The 27,845-nt window shown below is 34.9% G+C and overlaps 2 protein-coding genes across 12 annotated transcripts in view; both read right to left on the reverse strand.

Annotated features, from left to right (window-relative positions):
- LOC142353219 (uncharacterized) overlaps nucleotides 1-27,845 on the reverse strand; it is a 511,758-nt gene that overhangs the window by 54,349 nt on the left and 429,564 nt on the right. The gene's annotated exons all lie outside the window — the stretch shown is intronic.
- On the reverse strand, nucleotides 37-26,834 carry LOC142353708 (uncharacterized). 11 transcript variants are annotated; one of them, XM_075406032.1, is made up of 6 exons: nucleotides 26,788-26,834; nucleotides 24,096-24,476; nucleotides 18,355-18,654; nucleotides 7,560-7,789; nucleotides 932-1,128; nucleotides 37-559 (listed from the first exon to the last, which is right to left on the reverse strand). In XM_075406032.1, the coding sequence occupies exons 3-6, from the start codon at nucleotides 18,514-18,516 to the stop codon at nucleotides 309-311; spliced, it is 840 nt and encodes a 279-aa protein (XP_075262147.1). In that variant the 5' UTR covers nucleotides 18,517-18,654; nucleotides 24,096-24,476; nucleotides 26,788-26,834; the 3' UTR covers nucleotides 37-308. The 11 variants fall into 11 exon arrangements, with proteins under 11 accessions (XP_075262147.1, XP_075262148.1, XP_075262146.1 ...); XM_075406033.1 differs by lacking the exon at nucleotides 26,788-26,834 and adding an exon at nucleotides 26,695-26,769; XM_075406031.1 differs by lacking the exon at nucleotides 26,788-26,834 and adding an exon at nucleotides 26,535-26,685.

A 27,845-nucleotide genomic window follows, 5' to 3' on the forward strand; every position in this document is an offset into this window, starting at 1 on the left:
TTTTTTTTTTGTTAAAAAAATATATCTAGTATTTGCAGATCGCAAATTTTCGGATGCTACATCTGAACTAAGCAGAGTCTAAAATCAAAAAATGTAGTTGCTGTTGGAATTGTTGCGGTATGCGGTAGCACTGATAGGCCGTTGTGTTGCGTTGGTGTTGGCGCTTGTTCCTGATCTGGGGGGCGGGGAGGGGGTCGAGGTGTTTGGGTGCCTGTTGTGGATGTTGGCGGATGGGGGTGGGGGTGGAGGGGTGGGGAGGGGGGGAGGTAAGGGATGTATTGGCGATTCAGAAGTAAAAAAAAACAAATTTAAACAATGTTCGCAGAATGTTCCTCTCCAACGTCTTCTTGACTGACACTGATTTGCGGAATCTGAGATAGTGACTCGCTGTATGTTGAGGCCGCGTTCGATTCTGCGTCTATGCCCTCGAGGAGTGACTCGTGAATAGCCGAAGCACTTCGGATGGCACTCTGGGGCCATGTACGACTCGACTGGACTCGGCTGCTGTTGTCTGGTCCTCCGAGATCTTTCACAGATAGCAGGTCGATACTAGGAGTCCCTGTAAAAATCATCAATTGACGTTTTTAACTTTTTTAAATTAATGACCGATTTAAAAAACGTTTGGGCCACATTTCGTTGAACTCCGTCAATTTTATTGCAAAGTTTGTAATCACAGACGTTGCGAGTATTTTGTTTTGGCGCCCCAATGCTTATAGCATCGCATTGCTAAGATAACCCTCCTCCTCACCCAATGCTGATGGTATTAGGCCAATTTCAAGGTAATTGAGGGTACATAGATTCCAGCCCATCTTAGCATAGTTAGAACGGAAGGGGCAGGCAGCGGGGGGGGGGGGGGGGGGGGTTGGACGCGAGTGGGCATAACGGGATCGAGCCCAATTTCCTCTCGCATGGGCAATGTGAACTGAACTACCGGATGAGGAAGTTCCCTCCTCGGTGGAATAACTTTGCTGGTGGATTGGACTAAGTGGCATGCTTCCACCCTCTTCCTCTTCCTCCTCACTGCTCTGGTCTCCTCCCCCTCTCCTCCCTCTACTACCCTCCCTACTTGTCTTCTTTTTCCTTTTGCTGTCTTCGCTTTCGTTGTTTTCATTGCTCCCACATTGATACCTAGAAACAACTTCATCATCTAGAACTTAAAATTGAAAGTAATTGAGAAGTTTCGTTATCAAAATCAGCTACCCCGGTCGATTAAACCCATCAGTTCATAAGCTTGACCAAAAAACTGATTAAAGCTTAATACTGTTTAGGTACTGATTTGATGTTGACTACGTGTAAGACTACCCGGGTTGACGTTTTATGTCGAAAAAAAATGCAAGAATTGCGGTGAATAGCGGTGAAAAGATATTTTTCACCGCAAATCCTCCGCATTTTTTTAGCGAACAATGCGGTGAAAGCAGTAAATTTTGTAGTGTTACCAAAACTCTTGCAAAATGTTACCTCAAAGAGATCTGAATTAACGTAGGGTGTGCGGTTTGTAGCGGTGAAATTTTAAATTTCACCGCTTTCACCGCATTCAGTGCTAAAAGCCGCAATTCTTAAAACCATTCACCGCATCCCCTTAATTCTTATATTTTTAGCACTTGATAGCGTTGACACCGGGTATAGCCTATTGAACTTCTAATGCGAATCTATCGCCTTATTGAATAATATCTATTAAATTTTGATCGAAAAAGTTTTTGGACTTGTGCAATCGGAAATACTTTTACTTTAATGACGGAATAGCAATCACTGGAAATTGATGGGGGAAACCGTGCATTGTTGCGAAATTTTGCAAGATGTTCACAAATATAGTATTAACCTTATTTGTAGAATTAAGATTACCAAATAATCTAACATGTTAAACAAAATGTAAATCGAATGAGTTAAACAAAAAATCAGAATTCTAAACACAAGACAAAACAATCCTTCTACATTCTATTAAGGAATGAAGTTGACACTAATGTTGCGTTGATACTTAGATTTAGTACTGACAGGTCTCATCGCCTACCTCTTGACACAACGCTGAATCTTTTCAAAGATTTTAATTTTCAGCAAAAAAATTTAATGACTGTGAGGCTCCCTCATTAAAATTTTGACGCTTTTCATGAGTTCAGTTTTGATTTTTGCCTGTTTTAATCTACTTTCTGTTATTTTGTTACTTAATCCTAAAATTAACAGGTCTAAAGAAAATCTTAAGAAAGCCTATATAAGCTTAATGATAATTTCCAGCTCATTTCTGCTGCTTAGTTGACTCTGAAAAAATTTGTTTTCTTAAAATATTATAGAATTTGCGTTGGTATCGACTGTTTTTGTTCTCTTTTCGTTTGCATTTTAGGGAAATGCAATGGTAATTGTTCAATGACCTGAGTCTAAAAGAAATCCATACTGTTGTACTGTTTGTTCAACATAATAGTAAACTTTTGTTTTGCAGTTTTTTCGTTTTTGTTGCCCTATTGCTAGGTGTCGTCAACCCAAGGTCCATGGGCTTTCTCATGAGTTTTGAATGATAAAATTAGAAGACTTGAGCTGATAGTTAATTCTTTCTACAACTCCAATACAATTTTTTTAAAATATTCAGTTATATTTAAGTTTTCTCGTATTTATTGGTGCGTGGAACAGCTGCATTTATTTCAATAGTTTCTTGAGTTTAAAATAAATTGAGCCTGCTTTTGAGAAATTTTGGTAAATTATTATATTTCTTTTGAAATTATTGTCGTTTTTGCCAATTTGTCTTTCCAAGACGTCAATAAAATGTGGCAATCGCTTTCGAAGGCTCGATAGATTGTATTCGTTAAAAACTTTTGATCGTTCCACCATTTTTTCACCGTTAGCATTGTAGTATTGACAGGTCTCATCGCCTACCTCTCGAGACGATGCTGAATCTGTTTAAAAATTTAAATTTCAACCAAAATTTTTAAGAACTTTGACATTCTTTCAATAAAACTTTGAAGCCTTCTCGATAGATGAATTTTGAGCGTAACCTGTTTTTTCTTCTTTCTGTTGTTTTGTCAATTAGTCTTATAGTTTTCAGGACTCAGGGGCTTCTTAATGAGGCCCAAATAACATATAAATCTAGTGAAAGCTTCCAGCTCAATTCTGTTGGTTGCTAAGACTCTGACAAAATTTTCGTTTTTCTTTTAAATTAGTATTGCCTTTTCTTCGTTGCCTGCTTCGTTACTAAGTCTCAACAAAATAAATGACAATGGCGTTTTAAGGAAGCACGATGACATTTATTCAGTGTACTTAGTCTATAAATAAGAACTTTCTACTGTTTGTTCACATAAAATACTTGCGAATTTTTGCACGTTTTTTTTTTTGATGCCTTATCGCTAGGTGGTATCAAGTATCGTTAACTCAGGGTCTTATAGGCTGAAGGTTTCATGAACTTTAATTGATACTTTGAGAAAACGCGGTCACAGTTAATGGTTTCTACGACACTAACACAACTTGTTTTTCTTAAAATAGTCAGTTATGTTTGAGCTTTTCTCATATTTGGTGATGTCGGGAGCTGTTGGTTTTACTTCATTGGTCTCTTGAGCTTATTACAATTAGAGCCTGTTTTTGAAAAGAGCCGGTGAAAAAAATCCCCAAAATTGTGGGGTTTTTAAATCATTTGTCAATTCAATAGGTCAATAAAATACTACAATTGCTTTCCAATGCTCGGATATGTTAAAAACTTTTGATCACTCTATCAATTTTATTTGAAAAAATCAGTTTTTCTGGTTTCAAGTTTTTTTAGTTGCTTTCTTCGTGTATGTAGAGATAAACGCTTTTGCGAAAATAATGAAGTGTTTTCTAGTTGAATCTGGTCAGTATGTTTAATTTCTTTTTACATCTGTGCTATTTAGTTCAAAACATATGCTCCTATGTTGTTTTTAGCATGTGTTCACATATTTTCAGAACATTTTTCCCTGTCAAAGTTTCAGATGATACCAATCATCTGTGCACATAAATGGAAGTTTAATTTTCAATTTATCATTTGTTCCAGTTTTTTGTTGCTTTATGTCTTGTATTTTAGGGACAATTAATCCGTCTTGAAAATTCGCAGATAGCTAATCGTTCAATTTAAGCAAAACAATAGAAGTTATGAAGACATTACCTTAAAAAACATTCACTTTTTTGTTCTTTTGGCAAGTTTTTATTCTTTGGTTTTGATTTTTTCAATAAATCCTCTCTTACGTCTAAAATGTATCTGTTAGCTTGCTATTAAGTTATTTAGTAGTGTTTTGTAGGCAAATGTTGATTTTTAGGATAATATTTTGAAAAAACTGCTTCCCGTACTAGCTCCTCAGCTTAGTGGTCACATAACGCATAGTTTGACCCTTAAATACCATAGGTATACTGTAATGAGTGAATATATTTTGATTGAGGCTATAACGCAAAAAAAAACAAGTATTTAAGTGAAGTAGTAACTGATTGTGCCATTTCTTGATGTTTTTAAACTTTCTGTAATTTTCATTGATTTTGTGATTATGCGACGAAAAAATTTTTTGACCATAAACTGACATCCAGCGTTGATTTTGAAACAGAAAATATTAATTTTAACGTCAATAAAAGCAAGTGAGTTTCTGGTGAGTCGTGCAAACTTTTTTTCTGACAGTTAATAATTCTTTTCTCGGTTCCTTGTCTTTCTTATTTCAATTTCTCTGTTTTCCCGTACTAGCTTTTTTTATTATATATATATATATATATATATATATATATATATATATATATATATATATATATATATATATATATATATATATGAGTGTGTTTCCAATTGCCTAGAATTTAAGCACAATTTTGATGCTACTCTTGAGATTTGTTGCCAAATTGATTAACATATTTCTACCAGTTTGATAACTAAGGGTCAATTGGTGGATACCCGTACCTTTTATTCAGTCAGCACTGTTTAAACTCAGAACACTTTTGGGGCTAAGAACCGTTTTCAATGTAGCACATTAGACTCAAGGTCGGAAGAACTGCAATGGCCATAACCGTTGCTCAGAACAACGTTGGAAGACATTCCGGAGCTCTTTCTGATTGTGCAATTTCAGAGAACTGAGTCAATAATTGGATACAAAAAATGTTGTTCATATCAAATTTTTGTTAATATCTCGGGAAGTGCTTCACAAATACTAAGAGCCGCAGCCGCGTTTTTTGATATGTAACTCCTCTTGCTTCAGTTAACCAAATGGTTCCTTCAATATGCCTGTTCAACATCCGATTTTTTCATGTGTTCCTCCTTTAGTAAAGATTAAAGCAGCACAATAATCTACCTAAGACTTTCGTCATCTGTTAATGAACATTTTAATTTAGCATTTAGGAATTGATCCCGTAAGAATTCTGGAATTTCTAAAAAACCTTTGAAAGGTCAATAAATTGAGAGTCAAACTCACCATTACATATCTTCGTACAATTAACACTGCCAAAAACAGTTTTAGGAAAAAGATATCTCGCAGCCTTAGTAGAAAAGAGGTTTTTTATTACGTATAATCTTTCAAGTATATAGTTCTTATAAATTTCCCCTAGTAATCAGACAAAACTTTTGAATAATTATAGGCGAATTGCTCGCTACCCGTTCGCTGTAAAAGCATTCCCTATTCTCACCTTAATATACGGTCTTTTTTTTCTGTTTTACATTCATTTGAAAAACAGTTGTCTTTATTTAAAGAAGTTGAAATTTTCCCTAATCAGTTTTAAAATAAGGCTTTAATGTCATTGGGAAATATTGCTTTTTCCGGCATTTTGGTTTAGGGTCAACTGTATGGGTTATGTGAACAGTGACTCTGCAAACGATTTGGTCAGAATAAGTTCATTTGAAAAAATTGTCATTTTTTAATGAGGTTGCATTTTTCTCTAAAATCTGTTTTAAAATAGAATTTTTGGTGTTGTGAAAAGTTGAATTTTTCCTGCTTGTTGGTTTAGAACCAACTTTATGGGCTAAAGGAATTTTGAAGCTTCCAAAGATTAGGTCGGAATACGTTTATTTGAAAAAAGTTTGAAGTCATTATTTGAAGAGGTTGCATTTTTCTCTTTAATCAGTTGTAAAATTGATTTTTTGGTATTGTTAATTTTTCGGCATATTTTGTTTATAGGCTATGTGGAATGTGAGCCTGCAAAAGATTTGGTCAGAAAACGTTTAATTGAAAAAATAGATTTCTTTATTTGAAATAATGCGATTTTTCTCTATAATCGGTTTTAATATAAAGGTTTATGATCTTATTAATGAGCTTTTGTGCTGTTTATTGTCATTTTCAGAGAAACCTAAAGCAATATTATGTCTTTAACCTAGTTTTGTTTTGTTTTAATGTTTATTTTTGTCTTTTTTCATTTAGGAAAACAGTACAAGCTTCTTTACCATGTTATACCAGTTTTCCTAGAGTTTATTTCAGTAACTCCACCACTGCCGGTCCCAAACTCTGAATGAAAAATGAGGAGGGTTTAAACCACACAGAGCATTCTTTTATATAAATTTCGTCAAATTCTACAAGTATTATATGAATTTATATTTTCTAAGGACCTGAGGGCGAAAGCAATTGTAAAACCTAGCTTGGCTCACGAGCATAGTTATAAAGTTAACCTAATTCAGAAAAAAATCAGAGTCTGATTCAGAGTCGCAATCAGAGCCTGAGTCAGAGAATTTGGAGCAAAATGTGGCATGAACAGACTCTGAATCAGTGCTGAATTGTTTCTGAAAAACTTCCTGATTCAGTACTGAATTACTCTCAAAGTTAGGTACGGGCATGCTATGTCAGCGGTCTTCAAGTTTGTCATTAAAAACTACAAAATAGTCGTTTTTCTTGAGATGATCTGTTTGGTATAAGCGATTTTGTTTCCGGTCAGCTGTTCTCTCGGTCACATAATTAGACTTCATAATATGGGGAAAATTTAAACAGAAACTGAGAACAAATGGGGAGATTCAAAACCCGTAAAGGCCTTCAATAAAATATTTCACGCTTAATGATTTTTCATATAAAATTACCTTTGGAATCATCACAGCCTAGGAAAATTGATTGCAGTTGACTGAACGAAAAGCAGAGAAAATATGCATTCAAACATATTTTAAGTCTTCGCTTTAAAATGCCAAAATGGTGAATTAGCCAAATTAACCAGTTATATGTACAGTTAAATGTAACTTTTTGAGTTGATAATATTTTGAGCTCTGTGATGAGATATGAACACGAAGTATCTGTCGATAAAGTGGACCATTAGATTAAAATGATCTTAGAGGTTCGCTCAGTGAATTGATAAAGAGCGCAAAACGAAGTTGACCAAATCGAGTGAAACTGAACTTTATCACAATGAGGCTCGGTAATTTGGTTGATCAGATGTTTAGAGCTTTAACAAGTAAATTCAATTATTGTCTAACTTTTGAAAAAAAAGTAACTTTACAGATTTTTGCGAGCTATTAGAAGAATTTTAAAATGGTTGCAAATCATTTGCAAAAATTTGCAAAAAATAATTCTTCAAAGAAAAATAGATGAAGAATTTTAAAATTTATGTATCATACTATGACTAGGGCAGAAAACAGTTGTTTCTGACCATTTCAAATAAAGCTCTTAGTTAACTTTTACCTGCGATTCTGTTGTGCTAGACAGAAGGAGTGTGACCTCTCTTGAGCCCCTCGGCCTGTTCTGACCCCTAAGAGGGAAGATACGGGGATGCCACCCGACCCCTCCCCTGCCCCCTCCCCCTCCTCATTTTGCTCCTCTATCTTTGACTCTGTAATAAAGGGAAGAGAGGAACAAGAAGATCTTCTGCCTGTCATGTGAAGCTGAAGGTCTGTCAATTTGGCACCATAGTCCTGTCAACATCAACCCAAATTGTTAAGAAAAAAACTCCATTGATTTTTAATTCCATTGTCAACTTAGACGAGGCCTAAACTTATGAAACTTGGCTGGAACTAAACGTATAGTCTCGAGTTTGGCTCGACAATTAACTGTGGCCTCCATTTTGGCTCGATCTAGAACTTTTAAATGCAACATTTAATACCTCCAAGTGTTATTTTGTGAATTGCCCACAAAAAATTTAGGGCAAATTTTTAAACCTCGTTTTCAAGGCCAAATTTTGAAGGTCAATCTCTTTATTGTCATAAGGAGCATTAGTAGCAATAGTTTAACACTTTTTCAATCACATTTTCTGTCAGTATTTGTCAGCGTGAAAAAAACTATTCGTTAACTGTGGAAAAAAGTTAATGAATGTTGTCACTCAATTCAACCGATAGTGTAATCAATTTCAGTTAATTAGGTTAATTAATTTCCTGGATCTTCAAAGAAATTTCCTGAACTTACTTAGCAGATCAATGATATTGGGTAACTCTCAAAATTGGTTTCTTTGGGATTTGGTAAGTTAGCATTGGGTAAAATGGCTTTGGGTAAATTGTCATGTAATCGTTATTTATTTAGGAACAAGCTCAGAAACTAATTTTTTTCTGCGAGAAGCTATGGATAGGCTTAACTCTACATTTTTTTTCCCAATCCGAACTTTTTTTCCTAATCTGCGTGGGACTTATAGGTTATTCATCAATCAGGTTCTCGTCGTTGATTTCTGCCTTATTGATAAGATGGAAAAGATAGTGGAAAACAATATTTTAACTGAAAAATAGAATAGTGACAGAGAGCGTTTTAAACAGTGACGAACTGTTGTCAATAATTATCACGCAAGTTCAAAATTACGCTTTGTCGATAATGGTGTCGATTATTTTGAATTTTGAGCAAGTTTTAACAAATTTTCTTCATTTACCGGCAATGTCGTTTACAAACTTTTACAGCATTATAATGTTGAATTAAGGGCGTAAAAAAGCTGACGTTTTTGAAAAACTCAACTTAATTTACTCGTTTAAAGTGTCCGTTTTATGGCTCATTGTCAATTATTCACGGTTTTATAGAGACAAGAAATGGACAAGAAAATCAATAACTTGACAGTTTTTTGAGACCAGTAGATCGCCAATAACCGCATTCCATTGGAAAAACACGCCATCAAATAGATATTTCTAGATTGAATATCTTCTGCGGCACTCAACTGAAAAAAAATTCTAAAATTTTCAAAACAAATACATTTTTGGCAGGAAGAATAAGACATAGTCTTATCTAACTCTAAATAAAAAGTGCGAACTTTTATATATTTTGCAGAGACTTGAATAACATATGATAGTTGAGTTTTTATATTTCATGAATTTATATTTTCATAATTTTCGACAAAATTCTTGCTAAATTATCATATCGATATCATTTTTACGAAGATGTTTAGCGGCCAATCAGTAATAGTACTCTAAAACTTTTGCCAGTTTGGTTTTGCTACATCTAAGAGTCTAGTAAAAGTAATTCAGTTTTTAGGAGATATCTGTTTGATGGTCTTATTTTATGGCAGAGATAGCGTTTCATTACGGACTTCACTTTACCTTTTTGTTTTTGATCTTCTTTGAGCATTTCTTACCACAAAAAAGAATGAAGAAATTAGTTTAAGGCTTATAGAAGAAAACCAAAAACTTAGAGTGAACACGAATATAGCTAAAAAATCAATAGCTTTCAGGCCAAAACTTTTTAATCAAGTTTATATCTTAACCTCGTATGTTAGAGCGGAAAAGCTATGAGGTGATCAATGTCAAGAAAAAGGCAGAAGACTAAATTTAAGAGTTCTAGTTTGAGGTGTCCTGTGATTTGCACTACATGAGCTGGGAAAAAGGAACCTCTGATTACAGTAAGAGCATTCCAAGATAAGTCAAACAAAAGCAGCTAAAAATTAATACGGAAAAATCTAATGGGGGAAAACTGTTTCCTCAATTTTTTTCAATGAGAAGATCAACTTAATTTCTGAAGCAGCAAAGAAGTCTGTTTCACATTGTATGAGCTCAAAAAAGTTGTGACTGTCAGCAGATTAGCAAAAAATTGAAGATAAAACGGTGAAAATAATTGTCTTAGCAAAGTTAAGCTCAGAAACTGTAGAATTGAAATTGAAAAGTTAGCACGCTTCAGATTATTTTCTTGAAAAACACAAATTTTTTTTTTGGAAAATCGAACTGATATTCATCCAAGCAGGATTGGCAATGTACGTTCGCCAATAATGTTCCTGTTCCGCCCTCGCTCAACCACTTTCTGTAACTTAGGTATCAAACAAAAATGGAAGAGATAGAAAGCTTTTAAAAATAATTCACTCTCAAAAATTAATGGTGTATCCGTTTACAAATTTGGTTCAAACTGAAACCAAAAACAAATTATGTAATACCTCATTACAATGCCAATAAGGATACCTGCCATTAACGAAAAAACAAGAAAAACAACAGAACATCAAAAGCATTAGTTACAACCAACACTCAATGCCCAACAATTTTCTTTAAAAAAATTTTATGACAGAGTGAGAACAACATCAGATGAAACCTAAACTAAACAATTTAACTTGAACTTCAACAAAAAAAGATATAGGAAAGATAATTGACAAAAAATTTATACTTATTGAAAACAATTAATTTCAAAGTTATGAAAAAAGTAGCTTTCAAATGAAATCATCAAATGATTTTATTTATGCTACCTTAAGACGATACAACTAAACATTTACAAATTTAAAAACTCTGTTCAAAATTGGGAGAAAACGGCGTCGAAACTGAAAAAATCATAATCTAATCAATAAAAGCACAATAAGAATCGACTTTTTTCAAGGCCAACAATTTGATATGCGACTTTTCCTCAGCACACCAATATTATTGTGATAAATTGACAAGACATCAAAAATGAAACTCAGAAATAGAAATTGTCAAAAACCAAAAAAGAGCCTATGAAAACTCGTAGTATCAGAACCCTCATTGAAAAAATAAAACCGCAAATAAAGAGTAAAATCTAATTTACTTTAAAGAGAACGCGACTTCTCTTTTTGCTGAGATTACGCAAAAAAGACAGAAAAAGATAAAAAACAACCATTAACTTTTTTAAAGACAAATTTTTTTTTTAAAAAAAGTCAACAACCATATTGTTTCAACTGAAATTCAGTAAAAGATTAAATTTGTAGCTGCATAGGAAGTCAATTGAACTTGTCTATGGTGCCACTAAGTTAACAGATGGCAAAATAACAACTGATACAGGAAACAATTAGATTTTCACAAACAATTTTATGCAAAGAATGTTGATATAAAAAAAACCATACGCATTTTATGAAAATTTTAAAAAATGTCAATTGGTCTTCATTTGCAGATAAACTTGATCTGTCGATAACTGAGGTTTGATTTGAAATCTTTTTGGTCTGTAATTAAGATTAGAAAACAAAAAATGCAAAATTGTTTTTTTAAAAAGACAGCGCCAAGTTGCTCTCCGCCAAAAATATCAAAAAATGAGTTATAGAAAATCATTGAGTTACATTGATGATAAATCATTAGGTATTAACTGAGAGCATTGCTTGGTTTCACTAAAAGCTCCTTAAATAGAGAATCGTGCATATGTTTATTTAGAATCATTCATAGGGCTACAAATAGAATAAAAAATGGTGGTAGAACTTGAGAATTCCTTACAAATTAATAAAAAACACTTTTTCGGAGCCATAAGAACCATGTGTTCTTCTCGGAATACGTATAGTTTTTTCATTGAGCCTCATTTTACGTCTCTGCAATCGAAAACCTCAGACAGAATGGAATCGAAATACATTCTGCATCCTTTTTTCATCACAATACTGAATAAGGAAATCAAAACTCGTGTCTGTTGAAAAAACTAAAATTATTCAAAATAGTTGCGTAAACGTTAGTTTTACCAACTGAAATTTTTAATATATTGAAAAAACTTTGATGCATTTATGATAAATATTGATTTAAAATATCGAGAGGTCAAAAAATTGTTTGTTCCAGAACACTTTCTTCGAAACGCGAGGAAAAATTAGCTCTAATTTAGGTGTACGAACATTGTCTCAGCTGTCTGCACCACCGGTCAATTCGGACAAAGTGAGCTAAAGAGGCATATTTGGTGCCATTTTTTAAATTAAAAAAGTTGCCAAAAATTTAGCCAACAATTAACCAAATGATAGCAAGTTCAGACAATTCAAATTCTCTTTCTTTGTCTTAAAACGTAAAATCAATAAGACTATCTTTAACCTTTTTATCATAGTTTCAGCAAAAGCTATCAAAATTTTAGCGAACAGTTACGAAAAATGAGATTAAAACAGCGGAAGTGCGGCTAACATTCACAAACATTTAACTCCTCGGAAAAAACGTAATTCAAAAAAATCTTTGATTTGATATTGTACGTTTGACAAAATTTCTAATGCCACCACTTACAACTCTATCCAATGAATATATCGATCAGCGATAATCGACTGAACAAAGAACCAGTCGGAACTATAACGCGTTTTTTGAGCACATAAGGTCTCATTCAATGTGCTCAACAAAAAGGCCTCAATCGTTCCAATTGAAATTCAAAGTTAATGCTAGGTAAGCAAAAACCTCAAGATACAGACGTGAAAAACTAAAACTTTCAAAAAGCATTTTTCGTACTTTTTACACTTTTCCAGGAAAATAAGGAAGGTACTTTGTCTGTTATTATTGTAGCTCCACATTTAAAGAAAAAGTTAGCGTTCAAATAGTTTTTTTTCTGAAAACTAAACATAGTAAAAGTTTTGTACATTGGGTCGTTTCTGTTGTCTTTTGTCGTAGAAAATCTAATGTTTAAAGTTTTGAAGCTTTTAGTGCTGTTATTAAAAATCATTTTTTGTCCGGTTGAAACTATTGTTCCAAGATGAATTTTGCAGAATACTAATGATTGCTAAACTGAAACCTTTGGTTCAGGAGCAAAATTTCATTGACAAGTCTTGATGTCATCAAGCAAATCTTTCCATTTCATTAGCTCAACAATTTACTCAAAATCTCTCTGCAATTGACAAATTTGGTCTGTGATTGTTCGAGATATTTGATAATAAATAACAGTAACACAAGTACAAAAATATTAAAAATGGCCAAAGTTTCTATTCTGCTTTTTCAATCGCTCTTCGACGTCTTATGAGAATTGCTGAAAAATATTTAATTTGCTTTGATTATATTTTAGTTTATTTAAAATATAATTTAGTTTATTTAGTTGACTTTAATTAATTTGACTTCATTTGTCTCTTTTTTACAAAAATTGGAGTTATTCTGAGAGTTCCTTTGTGCTTATTCTTCAGCCAGAAGCCATTTTGACGACTAGCGATTACGAAAACGTCAAAACTCTCCAAAATTTCGAATGGAGCATATTCAAAGGCTATTTTCTGAAGCATAATGAACAAAAGAGCTCATTAAAAATAGATAATATTCGTTTTGTTCATTTTTTGGATAATGACAGATGCTAGGAAAATTTCAAATTCACAAGAAGAAACAAACCCTCCCACAAAAGTTTTTCTTAGAAAAAAATTCTCAACAAACAATAATTGAATGAAATGCTTACAACATTATTTCAGAGTTCAAAAATTGGAAATGCTCTCTTCCCTGGTCAAGACGGAATGACTATCTTATAAAATCTTTCGAGCGATCTGAATACAAAATTTGAAAGAATTTAAGACTTTGAAAGATATCGTTAACTCGTAAGATCGTCGTAAGTTCGTTTCGGTCTTTGCTCACTTTTGCTGTTTCTAGAACACGATCTTTGTTTAAATAACAAATGTAGACAAGAAAAGTTGCGTGGCTTGTCTGAAGATTAGCTGATAATTTTCTACAAATGTGTGAAGAGAAAAATGAAGTTCTGAATTAACTTTTTAATTTTAGTTTAATTTTAGTTTAATTTTAGTTTCATTTTAGTTTCATTTTAGTTAATTTTTTTCACTTAAGTTTTGTGTGTCCACTGTTTCTTATCAGCGTCGGATTAACTTAGAAGGTTAACTTGTAAGAAATTGTAAGATGTTTGTAAAACTTAAACGAAATTTTAAGCTGTTATTAGAAAAGTGTTTAAGGCGTTGTTTCGCCTCATGGTATTATGTGAGAATCCTGAAGATCTTATAAATTAACTATGGCGTCTCAACTCAGGCTTTCACTGGAATCAGCGCAAAAGTGATAGTAGTGAAACAATTTTATATTTTGGAGTACATTATGACAATGGAGAAATCTGTGATTTATCTGGCAAAGAGGCATACAAAATGTCTAAAAATTGAGCGTGCATAAGTTTCTTGAAACATGGCTTTCCTGTAGGAATCTCCAAAAATCAAACGAGTTCCTGATTTTTATCACGCGCCCAAAACGAGGAACTAAATGTTTTCGTAACAGCCTTTCCTGTCCCACAGATGCTTCAATCAAAAATGGTTTTGTAAGAGAAGGCACAATGTGCGACCAACTTCTCAATAATGATTTGAATAACTGAGTTAATTTCTGCGACGGGAATCAAAATTTTGTTGAGAACTTTTTTCCCTAAATTATTCATCAAGAGACTCTCAATTGCTGCATAATGATTGTGCTCTCCATTTTGGCGAGAAATTTGCACAGCCTGCGAACAATTTGTAGCGTTGCACTAAAATGAATTCTGTTTTGAAAAACTCTGTTGGGTTTCTCTCAACTTTCTCTCGCGTTAGCGTAAAATTCAGCGATTTGGGAAAATTACCCAAAGAAAGGAACTTTAATTGGCTTTAGATGGGAAATACACCCAAACGGATATAGAACCCCAAGGAAATAAAACCCGTACTTATAAAGAACAGTCAACTCATGTAGCGAGGTTGTCCATGCCTCGCTGGCCATATCCATGCCTTTTGGGCCCCTGGGACTAACTTGTTGGTAAACTATCACAACTAAACAATTTTTCACGAGAAATACTCAAGCCGTGTCCTTGGGGCGATTATTGCCGCGGGGGTTTGTTTCCAACACTGCTGAATTTTACGTTATACGCAAGAGAAAAAATACACTGGACAGAATCATTCAAACAACCAGTCTTTTGAACACCACGCTGCAACTTTTACGCAGACCCGCCGCCAAAATGTAGTGCATAATCTTCATGCAGCAATTGAGACAGTCTTACAGAATAAATCAGGAAGAAAATGAAAGATCTCAGCAAAATTCTGATTCCCGCTGCAGTGATGAACTCAGTCATTCAAGTCCATTCAGTCCATAACTGAAAACTGGGTCGCACACTGGGTTTTGGCTTACAAAACCTAATTTAATTGAAACATTAAAATCAATTTCAGCTGTTGACAAATTGGGCTGTACAGGATTTTTTTCTAATTTGTGAACTTAATTCGATCAAAACAGTGTAGTAAATGTTCCAATCCTTTCATATGCACACATCTAATGGAAGCACCAAATTTTGGCAGCCCTCCCCCGCTTATCTATCACTACATATCCATCTTTTTGGCCAACTTCCTATCTGATAACTTCGGAATCAACGATTACTCTGAAATCAAAGAAAAATTAGTTCTTGATAGTGCTGATATTTAGAAATAGGAAACAAACATCCTGGTAAAAAAACCTAACACCTAATTTTAGATTGGAAGTAAGACTCCAAGAAAAAAACCTCCGCGGAAAAGAACCCTCACGGAAATGAAAACTCATTTCAAAATTTAAATATACTTGTGAAAATTTGTTCATTTGTGATGGTTTTATAACAAGTCCCAGGGGTGAATAAGGCATCGATACGACCCGCAAGGCATGGTCAAATGTGCTACAAGCTCTGCCTGCTTTTTTATGTCAAGGGGGGTATATTTCCGAGGGGTTTTATTTCTGTGTGGGTTTTAATCCTATCCAAAATAAAGTAGGGGCTTATCCCAGGGGGGAATTTTTGAAAAATTGCTGAATTTTACGTTAAACGCAAGAGGTTGAACTGAAGAGATTTATTGAAAAAAAAACTTTTTATCGCTACGCTAATTATATTACGAAAGCTGGACCACTTTTCCTCAGAAATAGAGAAAATAATTATTATTATGCAGCAGTTGAGACAGTCTCTTGATGAATAATTTATGAAAAAAGGAAATTACTCAACAAAATGCTGACTCCAGTTTCAGCAATTGACTCGGTTATTCGACCGATTATTGAAAAAACTGGTCGAGCAATAAGCCCGCCCTACAAAACCAACTTCAATTGAAACATCTGTGAATCTGTGAAACAGAAAGGTAGTTCCAAAAAATTATCCCCTAATTTTATAGCGCGCAAAAATTCACGCGCTAATTTGAGTTTTCGGAGACTCCTATAGGACAGCTGGGTTTCACAAAAATTATGCTCACTGAAGTTTTTATGCCTCCTTGCCCAATAAATCAGAGAAATTTCTAGAATAGTCTTCAAAAAACAAAGTCACATAAACAGGCACATAAACAGACACCAGAACAGTTTTCGCTGGATTTCCAGATGGCTAGCAGAAAGGTCCCCTCATAATAGGGCCAGTATGCAACGGGGACATTTGGGTGTTTCTGGGTTTGCAATATTTTTTTTCATTTTTTGTTTTGGAATAATCCTGTTCGTTTTTAAAACTTTTTTTGCATATAACATAAAATTGGGAAATTTGAAAAAAAAAACGAGGAAAAATTTCCTTTACTTAGTTTTAGATAAGAAATAAACCCACAATGAAATAAAATCCCACTCAAATAAACCGCTTCGGAAATAAACCACCCCCCTGACTAATAAAGAGCAGCCAGCGCATGTAGCACGTTTGGCTGGCCATGGCCATGCCTTATTGGCCCAGAGGACTTGTTATGAAACTACCACATCCGAACCAATTTTCACGAGCAAAATCCAAACTTAAAATGGGAATTGGTTTCCGTGGGGTTTATTTCCTTGGTGGTTTATTTGCTATCTTAATTTAGGTGTTCTTTCCGTGGCTTTTTTTTCTTAAACCCAAAAGTCAGGCCTATCAAGTACTACTTTTTCTTTGATTTTATAAGAACCTGTGAGTTCCACGTTATCAGATATGAACTTGGAGGAAAAGATAGATATTTAAGGATAGATAGATAGGAGTAAAAATTAAAATTGGAGCTTGCATTGACAGTCAGCACATGAACGATTTGGAACCATTACTGCTCTGTTTTTGTTCAAAATGAGTTCACTAATTGGAATCACAGACAGCTTAAATTGTCACCAGCTAAATTTATTTTGAAAGTATTCATTTAGTTTAGATTGAAATTGAAATACGGGTTGAATAGAAGGAGGGGAAAAAATTAGGTGTTTTCTTATTTGAGGTGGTGAAGTCATGGGGAGTTAGGATAATAGGGGTTAAAATGGGACCCTGTTTGATCTGAACGATATGAGGACTAACGAAATTAAGATTCAAAGCAATGTTGAACGCCAATCTGCTAATTTCGACCATCAGTATAAGCTCCAATTGGAACCTAGAAAACTTAGCTAATGGGGAACAGCATAGGCATGTTGTAGCGGAAAACTCCATTATCCTTGTTAGTGATTGAGAAGTCATTTTTGATATAAATAGAAAAACCTTTCTCTTAAAGATAAAATTAATTATCATAAGAGATACCAAAATCAATTCAAACTTTGCACATGTTTCAATTGCAAACACAAAAAACATATCTGGAAAAAAGTTTTTTTTTCATAACCTGCTCCGCAGACGAGGAAAATACAACAGATAAAAAAGTGTGAGCTAATAGTTGCTGAAAACAATTTCTCCACTTTTCTGAAAGGAGGAAAGATCTACATGAGAACGGCTTTGTATTGTCAGACGGTTAGATTTTTTGGTCAGGTAGTGGATAGAAAAAACGATATATATATATATATATATAATATATATATATATATATATATATATATATATATATATATATTATATATATATATATATATATATACATATATATATATATATATATATATATATATATATATATATATATAATAGTAAGAATTCCAGTTCATTCTTTTGTTCAACTTTTGCTCACGCCTAATGGAGGCACCAATTTTGCTTGCCCTCTCACATATCTAACATCTCAACCCCTACATATTCACCTTTTCTTCCAACTTCCTCTCGGATAATTTCGAAGTCACAGATTAATTTAAAATCAAAGAGAAATAAGCACTTGATAGTCCTGAATTTTTGGTTTAAGAAAAAACACGACCACCTATTTTCAGATAGGAATTAAACAACCTCCAAGATTTTGGAATGCTACTTCTTCATATCAAATCTTCTCTTTAAATCCATTTATACATTGGTGAATACCTGCTTGATTTCACTCCGATCAGAAATCATTTTAGTCTGCAGCCTCAGAATAGTTATGAGCATCACCAATTTCCAAATTATGTAACTAGCCGTGAAAATGTTACATAACTTTGAGATCCAAGTGGTAAATTTAATTAGAGATCCCGGCAAAATCAATCATTTTTTTGGTTCTCAGCCACATTAATCGCATTCGGTGCCTTTTCTTCATTTTTGTCTGTTTATACCCCCAGAAATTCGACTGGGGTATAAAAATTGTGAGGAAAAAAAACAAAAATTATGTTGAACTCACGTTTTTCTTGGTAGGCGATAGATATCTGTTCATTGTGAGATGATCCTGCATGTACAGTTGTGGGTTAATTTCCACGGGCATCGATTCCCCTAAGTCTTTGTCCCCATAACTACTTTTTGGAGATAAGAGCTCCTTCTTTTTAGGGGATAACTGTTTTTCCATTGTTTTTAGTAACAACCCCCTTGGGTATAACAATAAGCCACAGGTAATATAGGGGTAAATTTTTTTGTGTCTAGACCCGATTAAAAAAGCTGAAAATTGTAACACAAATGAGAGGTAATGAAGTTAATTGTGATGAAACTAAAAAAGTTAATGTAAGTTAATTGTAACCACGGGCTAGGTTGATTCTTTTTTGCACGATTACAAAAGAAATTAGACAATTTACTTTAACTAAGTAAATTTTTAAACGATTGAATATTGTTAAGAAAATGCTGTTTATATATTAAATTTTGCATTTTAACAAGAATTAACATTTGAGCAATAAATTTTGGAAATTTAAATATAAATCAATTAATCTATAAACTTCTTTCTAAAGTGAATATTAATGAACGTCGGTAGAAAAAAATAGAGACAATTTAAATTCCCTGAAGGAAGTCAAGAATGACTTCCGATAATTTCCGATTTTTGATTTAAAAGTCACAGTTCGAGTTGGGAATGTCACAACCATTAAGCTATGATTGCGGGAACATAATGCTATATAAACCGACTGATTCGTAACAAATCTTGCCGCCAATTGAAACATTGATTAATACTTCTCTCTCTCACATCAATACACAACTTATCAGGTTACTGTGCCCAGCCAAACGCACAGCTGCACACAAAAATTTTTCTGCAAGGCGGCCAAACAAAAACAGAGACAAAACAGCAAAGGGACAAGACACTGCCAAAGAGACCAGAAAGGGCAAAAGAGACGAAAAGCCAAAACGAGAGAGCAAAGGAGAGTCCAAAAAGAGAGCAAAGAGTCCGAAAAGAGTAGCTAGCAAGGATCAACAGGGTGAAGTTTCAGGCCCTACTTTTGAAGGAGTCTGTTTGAGTGCCGGCAAAGTGCCAAACCAAGATTGAAAACATTAATTGTTCTAAATTTGTAAAAAGTTACTTTCCTAAAAGGTAGCTTATTGGTTGTGACGCGCGTGCATTTCCGGATACCGGTCGGACATTTTTTTGACAAAGCGCAACCTAATCGAACACCGTTCAATTTTTGAAGAAGCGCTGATTTGCTGAACATCGTTCAGATTTTGATTTTAAAACATTGTAATAAACCTGTAGAGCAGCGCAAAACTTAAACGCTATACAAATATGGCTGAACTTGATTGATAAATGATAATAACTTGGAAAAATAATCACGCTAATAAGGGGCGATACATGTAGAGACTCCCCTTGAGTCTGTGAAGTTATTGCAACCTGGGTTCCGCTAAGGATAACACCCGACCTAGAGGATCCTTTTACAGTCAAACCTTGTAAGGACGTGGCCTGGCCGTTTCTCAGTGACCAGTAATAACATAGACAAGAGGGTAGTGTGTGCGTGTAGGACCTTTTATTTGCCGACCTTTTAATCCTAATTCTCCAAAGAGTTGGTTTTTGTATGAAAGTAACTAGTGAAAAAGTTTTGATAAATTGATTAGAGACTAATTTTTGCTTAGCATTGATAGACTGGTTAGACAAGAGATGAGTGATAAGAACGAACGTGTCCGATTCAGCGGGAAAGAGGAAGACTTTTTGTACTTTTCGGAGCAATTTGAGGCTCGCATTTTTGTCCTTAAGTTGTACAAGGTACTTGATGGTAGTAGTACATTTGAAGATTATGTCCCATCTACACGCCCTAACGCTTCACGAGCCGAAAAAGACGCAGCTATAGATAAAGGGAGAGAAATTTTCAAAGAAAAACAAATGCAAATATGGTATGAGCTTGTCTCGGCGCTAGACAAGCAGTCAGTTCTTTATCTTAGGCCATATAAAGGAGATGGGGCTCAAGCATGGGATGTGTTAACTAAGAGATTCCGTAGCTTTGAGAGACCTAGATTGCAAAAATTAGTCAGTGAACTCACTAGCCTTGTTAAAAGAGACGACGAAAGTCTAATCGAATACATAACAAGAGCAGAGGAACTACAATATAACCTTAACCAAGTCAACGAGGGTTTGAGTGAAAAAATGTTTACATCAATTCTACTGAAAGGTCTGCCGAACGAATTTGATAATTTTGTCACACTTGTTAAGTACGGTAGTGAGGATAAGTCACTTGATGAATTGAAGCGAGATCTGATCAACTTCGACACTGAGCGAAGAATAGAGAGTGATAGGAAAAACGCAAGTGAAAGTGTCTTCCTAACAAAGCAGAAAAGGTGCCATAACTGTAACAAGTTTGGACATATGGCAAAATTCTGTCGCTCAAATAATAAGCCTCATAACCCACAGCCTAATACCAGCAAATTAATTCAATGCTACAATTGCAATAAGTTTGGACACAAAGCTACAGAGTGTAGGAATAAAAAGTTTGAGAGTCATGCCAGGCGAAGCGTTAGAAATGAGAAACAGAATTTAGCAAAAGATGAAGAATACTTCAGTTTCTTTTTATGCCCAGTTGATGATGAGGGAGTATGACTAGTGCTAGATTCGGGGGCAACAAGTCACAAGATGAACAACAGGGAAATGTTTATCGATATCGATGATAGTTTCTCGGGCAAAGTACTGAACGCAAACAAAACGGAGTCTGAAATTTGTGGCCGAGGTACAGTTGCATTTTTAGTTAAGGATAGTAATCAGGTTAATAGAAAAATTATCTTAGAGAACGCTTTGTTTATACCTGAAAACTCACACAGTCTAGTGTCAATTAGTAAACTTAGAGAAGCAGGAGCTGAAGTTTTGATAGGACCAGAACTAAGCATAATTGACAAAAGCGGTCTAGAGTACCCATTTAGGCAGGAGAAAAATTTGTTCATTTGGGACTTTAGTGAGATTGATAAAACTTGCAAAGAAAATTGCCTGCTGTCCAGTAGCTTGAAAATGTGGCACAAAAGATTGGGTCATAACAATTTTACGGACCTTAGCAAACTAGTTGAACACGTTGAAGGAATGCGTATCAGCGACAGTTCGGTAGATGTATGTGAGATTTGTGAGTTGAATAAGGCTAAGAAACAACCAATAGCAAAAGATTGCACAACAAGAGCACAAGCAGTTTTGGACATTGTGCACACAGACATCTTAGGGCCTATTACCCCCGAGGCTCTAGATGGCCACAAGTACGCGATAGGATTTGTTGATAGCTTCAGTAGATATTGTAGGGTTTACTTTATGAAGTCAAGGGACGAGACTCTAGAGAAATTTCAACAATTTTGTGCAGATGTAGGCCAACCTTTAACTTTGGTATCAGACGGTGCAAAAGAGTACATATCTAGCGACTTTAAAAAGTTTGCCCGGTTAAAAGGAATCAGGCTTGAGAATTCTGCGGCGTACACGCCACAAGAGAATGGTAAAATTGAGAAACTTTGGGACGTCACTGTAGGAACTGCTAGATGTTTAGGAGATCAGGCTTCTTTAGAGAAAAAGTATTGGACTTATTCGCTCAACATGGCGTTCTATTTGAAAAATTTTTGCTATCATTCGGCAATAAAGAAAACCCCTCATGAAGCCATGTATGGTGAGAAACCAAATCTTAGTTTCATGAAAGTATTCGGTTGTGTAGCTTACCCTTTCATAGAGAAACAGTTCAGAAACAAAATAGACAGAAAAGCGAAAAAAGTAATTTTCTTAGGTCATGCACTCGATAGTAGATCTTTTTTGATAGGAATAGAAAACGATCGCGGTGAGCTTAAGGTTCAAAAAACAAGGAATGCAAGGTTCGACGAGAACAACTATTACTTCGGAGTGAATGAACAGGCAAATCTAGAACATGAGGTAAACAAAGAGATGAGTGAAATAGTTTTTTTAAGTGAAATTGTTGATCAAAATTTGTTAACTAAAAACGCAAAAGAGGCGCTCAAGAATGAAAACTGGAGGAAGGCAATGCAGGACGAATATAACTCACTGAGCGAAAATAAAGTTTGGGATCTAATTGAGGATAATGGAGCAAAAGTAGTGGGTAGTAGATGGCATTTTGGAGTTAAATATGGTCCGACGGGGGAGATAAGTAGATTCAAAGCAAGGTTCGTGGCCAAAGGTTACAGTCAAGTCTTAGGGAAGGATTTTCATGAGACGTACTCACCAACGACTAGGTTGTCAACAATTCGTTTAATTGTGAGCTTGTCTGTTCAAAAAGGGTCGAAAATAAGACAAATGGATATAAAAACGGCATATCTTAATGCACCTATAGCTGAAGAAAATTACATGAAACAACCAGAAGGTTTTGAGCAATTAGACAACAAAGGAAAACCTCTTATTTGTTTAATGAAGAAAAGTCTTTACGGTCTTAAGCAGTCAGGAAGGAATTGGTATCAGACATTTAGGAACTTTTTGGTAGCTAAAGGTTTTGAATCTGCGGTTTATGATAACTGTTTGTTCATAAAGAAAAGTGAAACACAACTTCAGGGCGCAGTTTGTTTGTGGGTAGATGATATAATAAGCTGTGAATTTCGAGAAAACTTCTCGGCTTGGTTTGAGAGTGAGCTGTCTAAGGATTTCAAAATAAGTGATTGTAGGGATCTTTGTTGGTTTCTTGGAATGAAAATTGTGAAAAAGGAAAATTCAATTGAAATCAACCAAGAACAGTATATTGAAAAGCTGTTAGAGAGATTTGGACTAGAAAATTGCAAATCAGTAGAGACACCACTTGCAGAAATAAAACTAACAAAAGAAGACTGCCCTCAGGAGGGGAGTGAAGAGCAAGAGAGCATGAAGAATTTTGATTTTAGAAATTTAGTGGGTTGCTTGAATTATTTAGCTTGCTCAAGTAGACCAGACATTGCTTTTGCAGCAAATTTCTTAAGTTCTTTTGTTGAGAATCCAGGGGAAAATCACTGGAAAGCCGGAAAAAGAGTTTTGAGATACCTCAAAGGTTCTAAGTCAAAGAGTTTAGTTTTTAGGAGGGGAGACAAGTTAACCTTAGAGTGTTACTCCGATGCCGATTGGGCGGGAAATTTAGACCATAGGAAAAGCACTTCAGGATATTGTTTTAAACTTAGTAGTAGCTCAGCCGTTGTCAGCTGGTCAACAAAGGTTCAAAGATGTGTTGCTACATCAACGGCAGAAGCCGAAATGAATTCCTTAGTAGAGGCAACAAAGGAGGCCATTCACTTGAGAGATCTGCTTCAGGATTTAAGCGTTGAGGTACAAAAACCTATTGAGATTTTCGTTGACAACCAGGCATGCATAGCGCTCAGCAAGCAGTCCACTCACTATGGAAAAACAAAACACTTTGCACTTAAACTTCATTTCATAAGGGAGCTTGTAGAAAGGGGAGAGCTAGAATTGAAATACTTGCAAACTGACCTAATGATTGCAGATGTCCTCACAAAGGGATTAGGGAAAACAAAACACGCTAGGTTTTGCGCGGCTCTCTTAGGTGACACCCAACCCGAAAGGAGGGGTGAAGGAAGTCAAGAATGACTTCCGATAATTTCCGATTTTTGATTTAAAAGTCACAGTTCGAGTTGGGAATGTCACAACCATTAAGCTATGATTGCGGGAACATAATGCTATATAAACCGACTGATTCGTAACAAATCTTGCCGCCAATTGAAACATTGATTAATACTTCTCTCTCTCACATCAATACACAACTTATCATTCCCTAAAACGAAATAACTTACTCTAAAAGGACAATAAATTGTTTTCTTTGGCGCGAATTGGCAAAATAACAGTCCTGGCTTGCTTCATTTCAGGCTGCAGTTTTTCGTTCACAGACTTCCGGGCAAACGGCGTAGTGTTAAAAATGCCCTGCTAAGACCCAAAATTGGATAACTTCCTTAAAAGGAAAGAGTTCGAATGAAAGGAAAGAATCGCTGGCCGTTATAACTAAGATGGAATTAAGGATATGGATTAGGGTATGAAGCGTCCGTTTTGCCTCTAGAGCTGTAAATTTGATGTCATCTAGACGAAATTGGGGAAAATGTAATAAGGATGTTGGGTAAGATAATCCGTTACTGAACTGACAAATGTTGTTCCATTTTGCAAAATGAGAATAACTCCATCTATAATATAATGTTCACGCGTTCTTTTATTAATTTAGGAGAATAGGTAATTTTACGCACATTACAGTAACCACTGAACGTTTTTTTTTGGTAATTTTTTAAAAAAATTTTTGATAGTCAGTGCGATTTTAAGGCGGCAATCATGCCAACCGCAAGTACGAAACGAACACTAAATTGTATGTATTCCGTTGCGACGGTGTTATTTTCCATTAGTAAAATAATTCAACCTTTATGTCAATTTTTTTAAGAAAAAAAAGGGGGCATCGTTATAGCCTTTGGGTTATTTTCAACATATATATAAGGCGGTTTTGATCGCATAAGTGATTGCCGCGTGAAAAATAAAGTCTTCAGTCACGCATGAAACATTAATGACGTAATTGTGGGTTTTCTCAAGCAGAAATTTCTAAATGGGAGCTTTTTGAAATTGTTCGCTTCTTTATTTTTTGTGTTTGCTATATTAATTTATAACGGGAGCGTGTAAGAAGGCTTCAGGGCGAGTCTAATAACACACTCGAAAGAAGACGATAAAAAAGATGGAAACAGAATTCAGATTGTGTGAGAGGGGGGGGGGTGTTGGGGTTGTTGAGTTAATATCTGTTAGTAGCTGCCTAAAATCGAGGCAGGCGTCATTCTTGAGGAAGAAGCTCAATTCAATTATAGATTAGGGTTCCCAGTTTCCGCTGAGGGGGTTGTTAGGAATCTAGCTTCCCTTTTCCGCTCTATCTCTAGCTGTTTCTTATAATAACTCCCATTGCGTGCGTGAAATACGTGCTTATGGCTAAGGGCGTTTGTTAACAGTTGAAAAAAAGACCAATGTAAAAAATCGCAATTGGATTGCAATGCGTAAAAAAAACAGCGACAGTTGTTTGCGGTAAAACATGGCTATTTTTTGGTCTCGCTCTATCCCTCATGCTTTCATTTTGAAGGAGAGGGAAAAGTGGCAATTTGGTCTGATAAGCTAGATTAATTTTCCGCAAAGAGGAGAAATTATTCGGAGCGGCCTTAGCTTAAAAAGTACAAAAATCAAATAAATTAATGTAACTTGACAATTTTACGAAATCGCATTTGCAAGCTAGCATGCAAACCTCAAATATCCCTCCCCCTCAACCCCCTACCCCCCCCCCCCCACTTAGAGTGCAAATAACGTATAGCCCCCTATTACCGTAACTATACCATGGCTATATATCTTTGAGGAGGAGGGGAGGGGGGGGGGGGTAGTGCGTTAGGGTCTATAATGGGGGAACATCCAAATTTTAAGCAGTAAATTTTTTCGCAAATAGTGGTCTTAAGAATAATATTTTAATATTTTTAATGAGATAAGAGCGTGGGAGTAGGAGGATGAAGGGGGGGGGTATTTTGCAATAATGGCAAAATCTTAAGTGCCCTATATACCCGTTTTCGGTTTCTTCAAATCGGGTTTTCCTTAAATTAGGGAAAGTAAATCAGCATATAATTTGCCTTTTTTGTGCGCTGTAAATATTCCAATAGTGGTGCAAAATTGAGGAAATCAATAATCAAAAAGATTTTCCCAGATTCATTCCCAATTTATAGTTCACAATTTGGGACAGAATAGTAAGAATAAATGAGGGATCCCCTATTTTAACGTCACTGGGGGTTTGTTTAATAAAATTTGACAAACAAAAAAGTAAATAATTGCTTATTTTGTAAACAGATCAACAATGTTTGATGAGCACTTTTCAGGCGGACAAACAATGTCCCCAATCTCTCTGTAACAAAAAACATCTTCACTCCCACCCCCCCCCCCCCCCTTGTCTCCCAAAAAATTTAAAAAATGGAATTACCCAAAGTTTCAACAATGAACTTACAAACTTACACATTGCTGGAAAAGGGTATTCGTAAATTGTGATTAAAATTGATGTGTGGCTGTTATTGACTTTGAAATGTAATTTGCAATTCAAAATCAGACATTTCATCGAATTGTTCAATACTATCAATGCGAACAGCGTGCGTTTTTCTTGTCAAGGCGTGCATAACTTTTTCTTGGGGGGGGGGGGGGGGGGGGGGTTACAACGAGAAATAACTACTAAAGTTGCATACCTTAAATCAGCTTGCATAAATTTGACACTAATAAGGTAACAAAAAACTCAATCACAGCGGAGTGGAAATGAAAATAAACACAACAAAACACAAACAATTTGTTGTTTCTTATTATCTCTAGATGCGTAAAATCACAGGCGTGTTTATTTTGGAAAATTACGGCATGTGATTATCTATTCTGTTTTTCAGCAAGAAAAAAATCTTTTTGGCATTCAAATTGCGTGATTAAAAGAGGAAACACAGAAGAACTAACTGATGAAAAGACTATTTTTATTAACAATGCAATCCATCAAATAAGCATTTTCTCTCTGATGAAAGTTAAAATTGGCGTTGGATCGAATTTCTGCCCCTTTTTTAGTTTCCTATTCGCGAATAGATTGCACTCATTTTTAAACCAACCGTTTATTACAAGCGTCAAAAAACATACTAAAGCAATTAGCCGAAAACTCCTCCGGACGAAAAAAACTTCTTATAATAGAAAAAAATTAAACTACTCAATAAATGATGCTCTTACTAATTTGTTAAAAATGTAAGTTTTGTTAAAAGTGCAAGTTTGCTTTCTAACATATAATTGTTATATAATATTAATCAGACGCAGCCTCGTTAATGCCTGATTGCGCTTTTAGTTGTGTGGCCATTAACGCTCACAGAACCTGGTAATATTTTCAAAAAAAAATTAACACGGGTTATGTTTGGAGTAAAATTTTTCAAAAGGCAAAAAAACAGAAGTTTAATAAAAATAACATGGAAAGTTTGACAAACCTTCGTTTAATTGAGTCATCGGCTAAAAATCACAGAATCTGAAAAAGAAAATGAGTACTCCCTTTTTTGTTCTTACTACAAAGGAATTAGTTTAAAAGTAAGACCACTGCACCGAAATTGATTAGAGTCGGCTGGTAAAAAATGATCAGATGAAAAGCTGACTGGAAGCAGGACAAAAAATAAGGAAAAAAGAGAAGAAAAGGCAACTGAGACGATGAAAGATTACTTAGTCCCCCTTGAGAGAAAGTAAGCGGAGGTCGCTCCATCTATCTTCAGCTTAAACTGTGCAGTCATGTCTAATCCATTCCTCCGTGAATTTATTTCTCAACTGATATTATTTTGGAAAGCGATTAACAAAGACCTTGCCGGTAAAATAATTGCTTTACATGAACTGGGGAAATTTTGGTGCCATTTTTAACGTCATGTAACCACGGGGTTCTGTAGAACGCTGTTCACAATTTAAAAAGGCACAATTTAATAATCAGTAAAGATGCAAATTTTTTTAGTCAAAGTGACGGAAAAAATCGTGATCTAAATTGAGAATACATG

The sequence above is a fragment of the Convolutriloba macropyga genome, chromosome 14 (assembly GCF_964194025.1).
Source record: "Convolutriloba macropyga chromosome 14, txConMacr16.3, whole genome shotgun sequence".
NCBI lineage: Eukaryota > Metazoa > Xenacoelomorpha > Acoela > Convolutidae > Convolutriloba > Convolutriloba macropyga.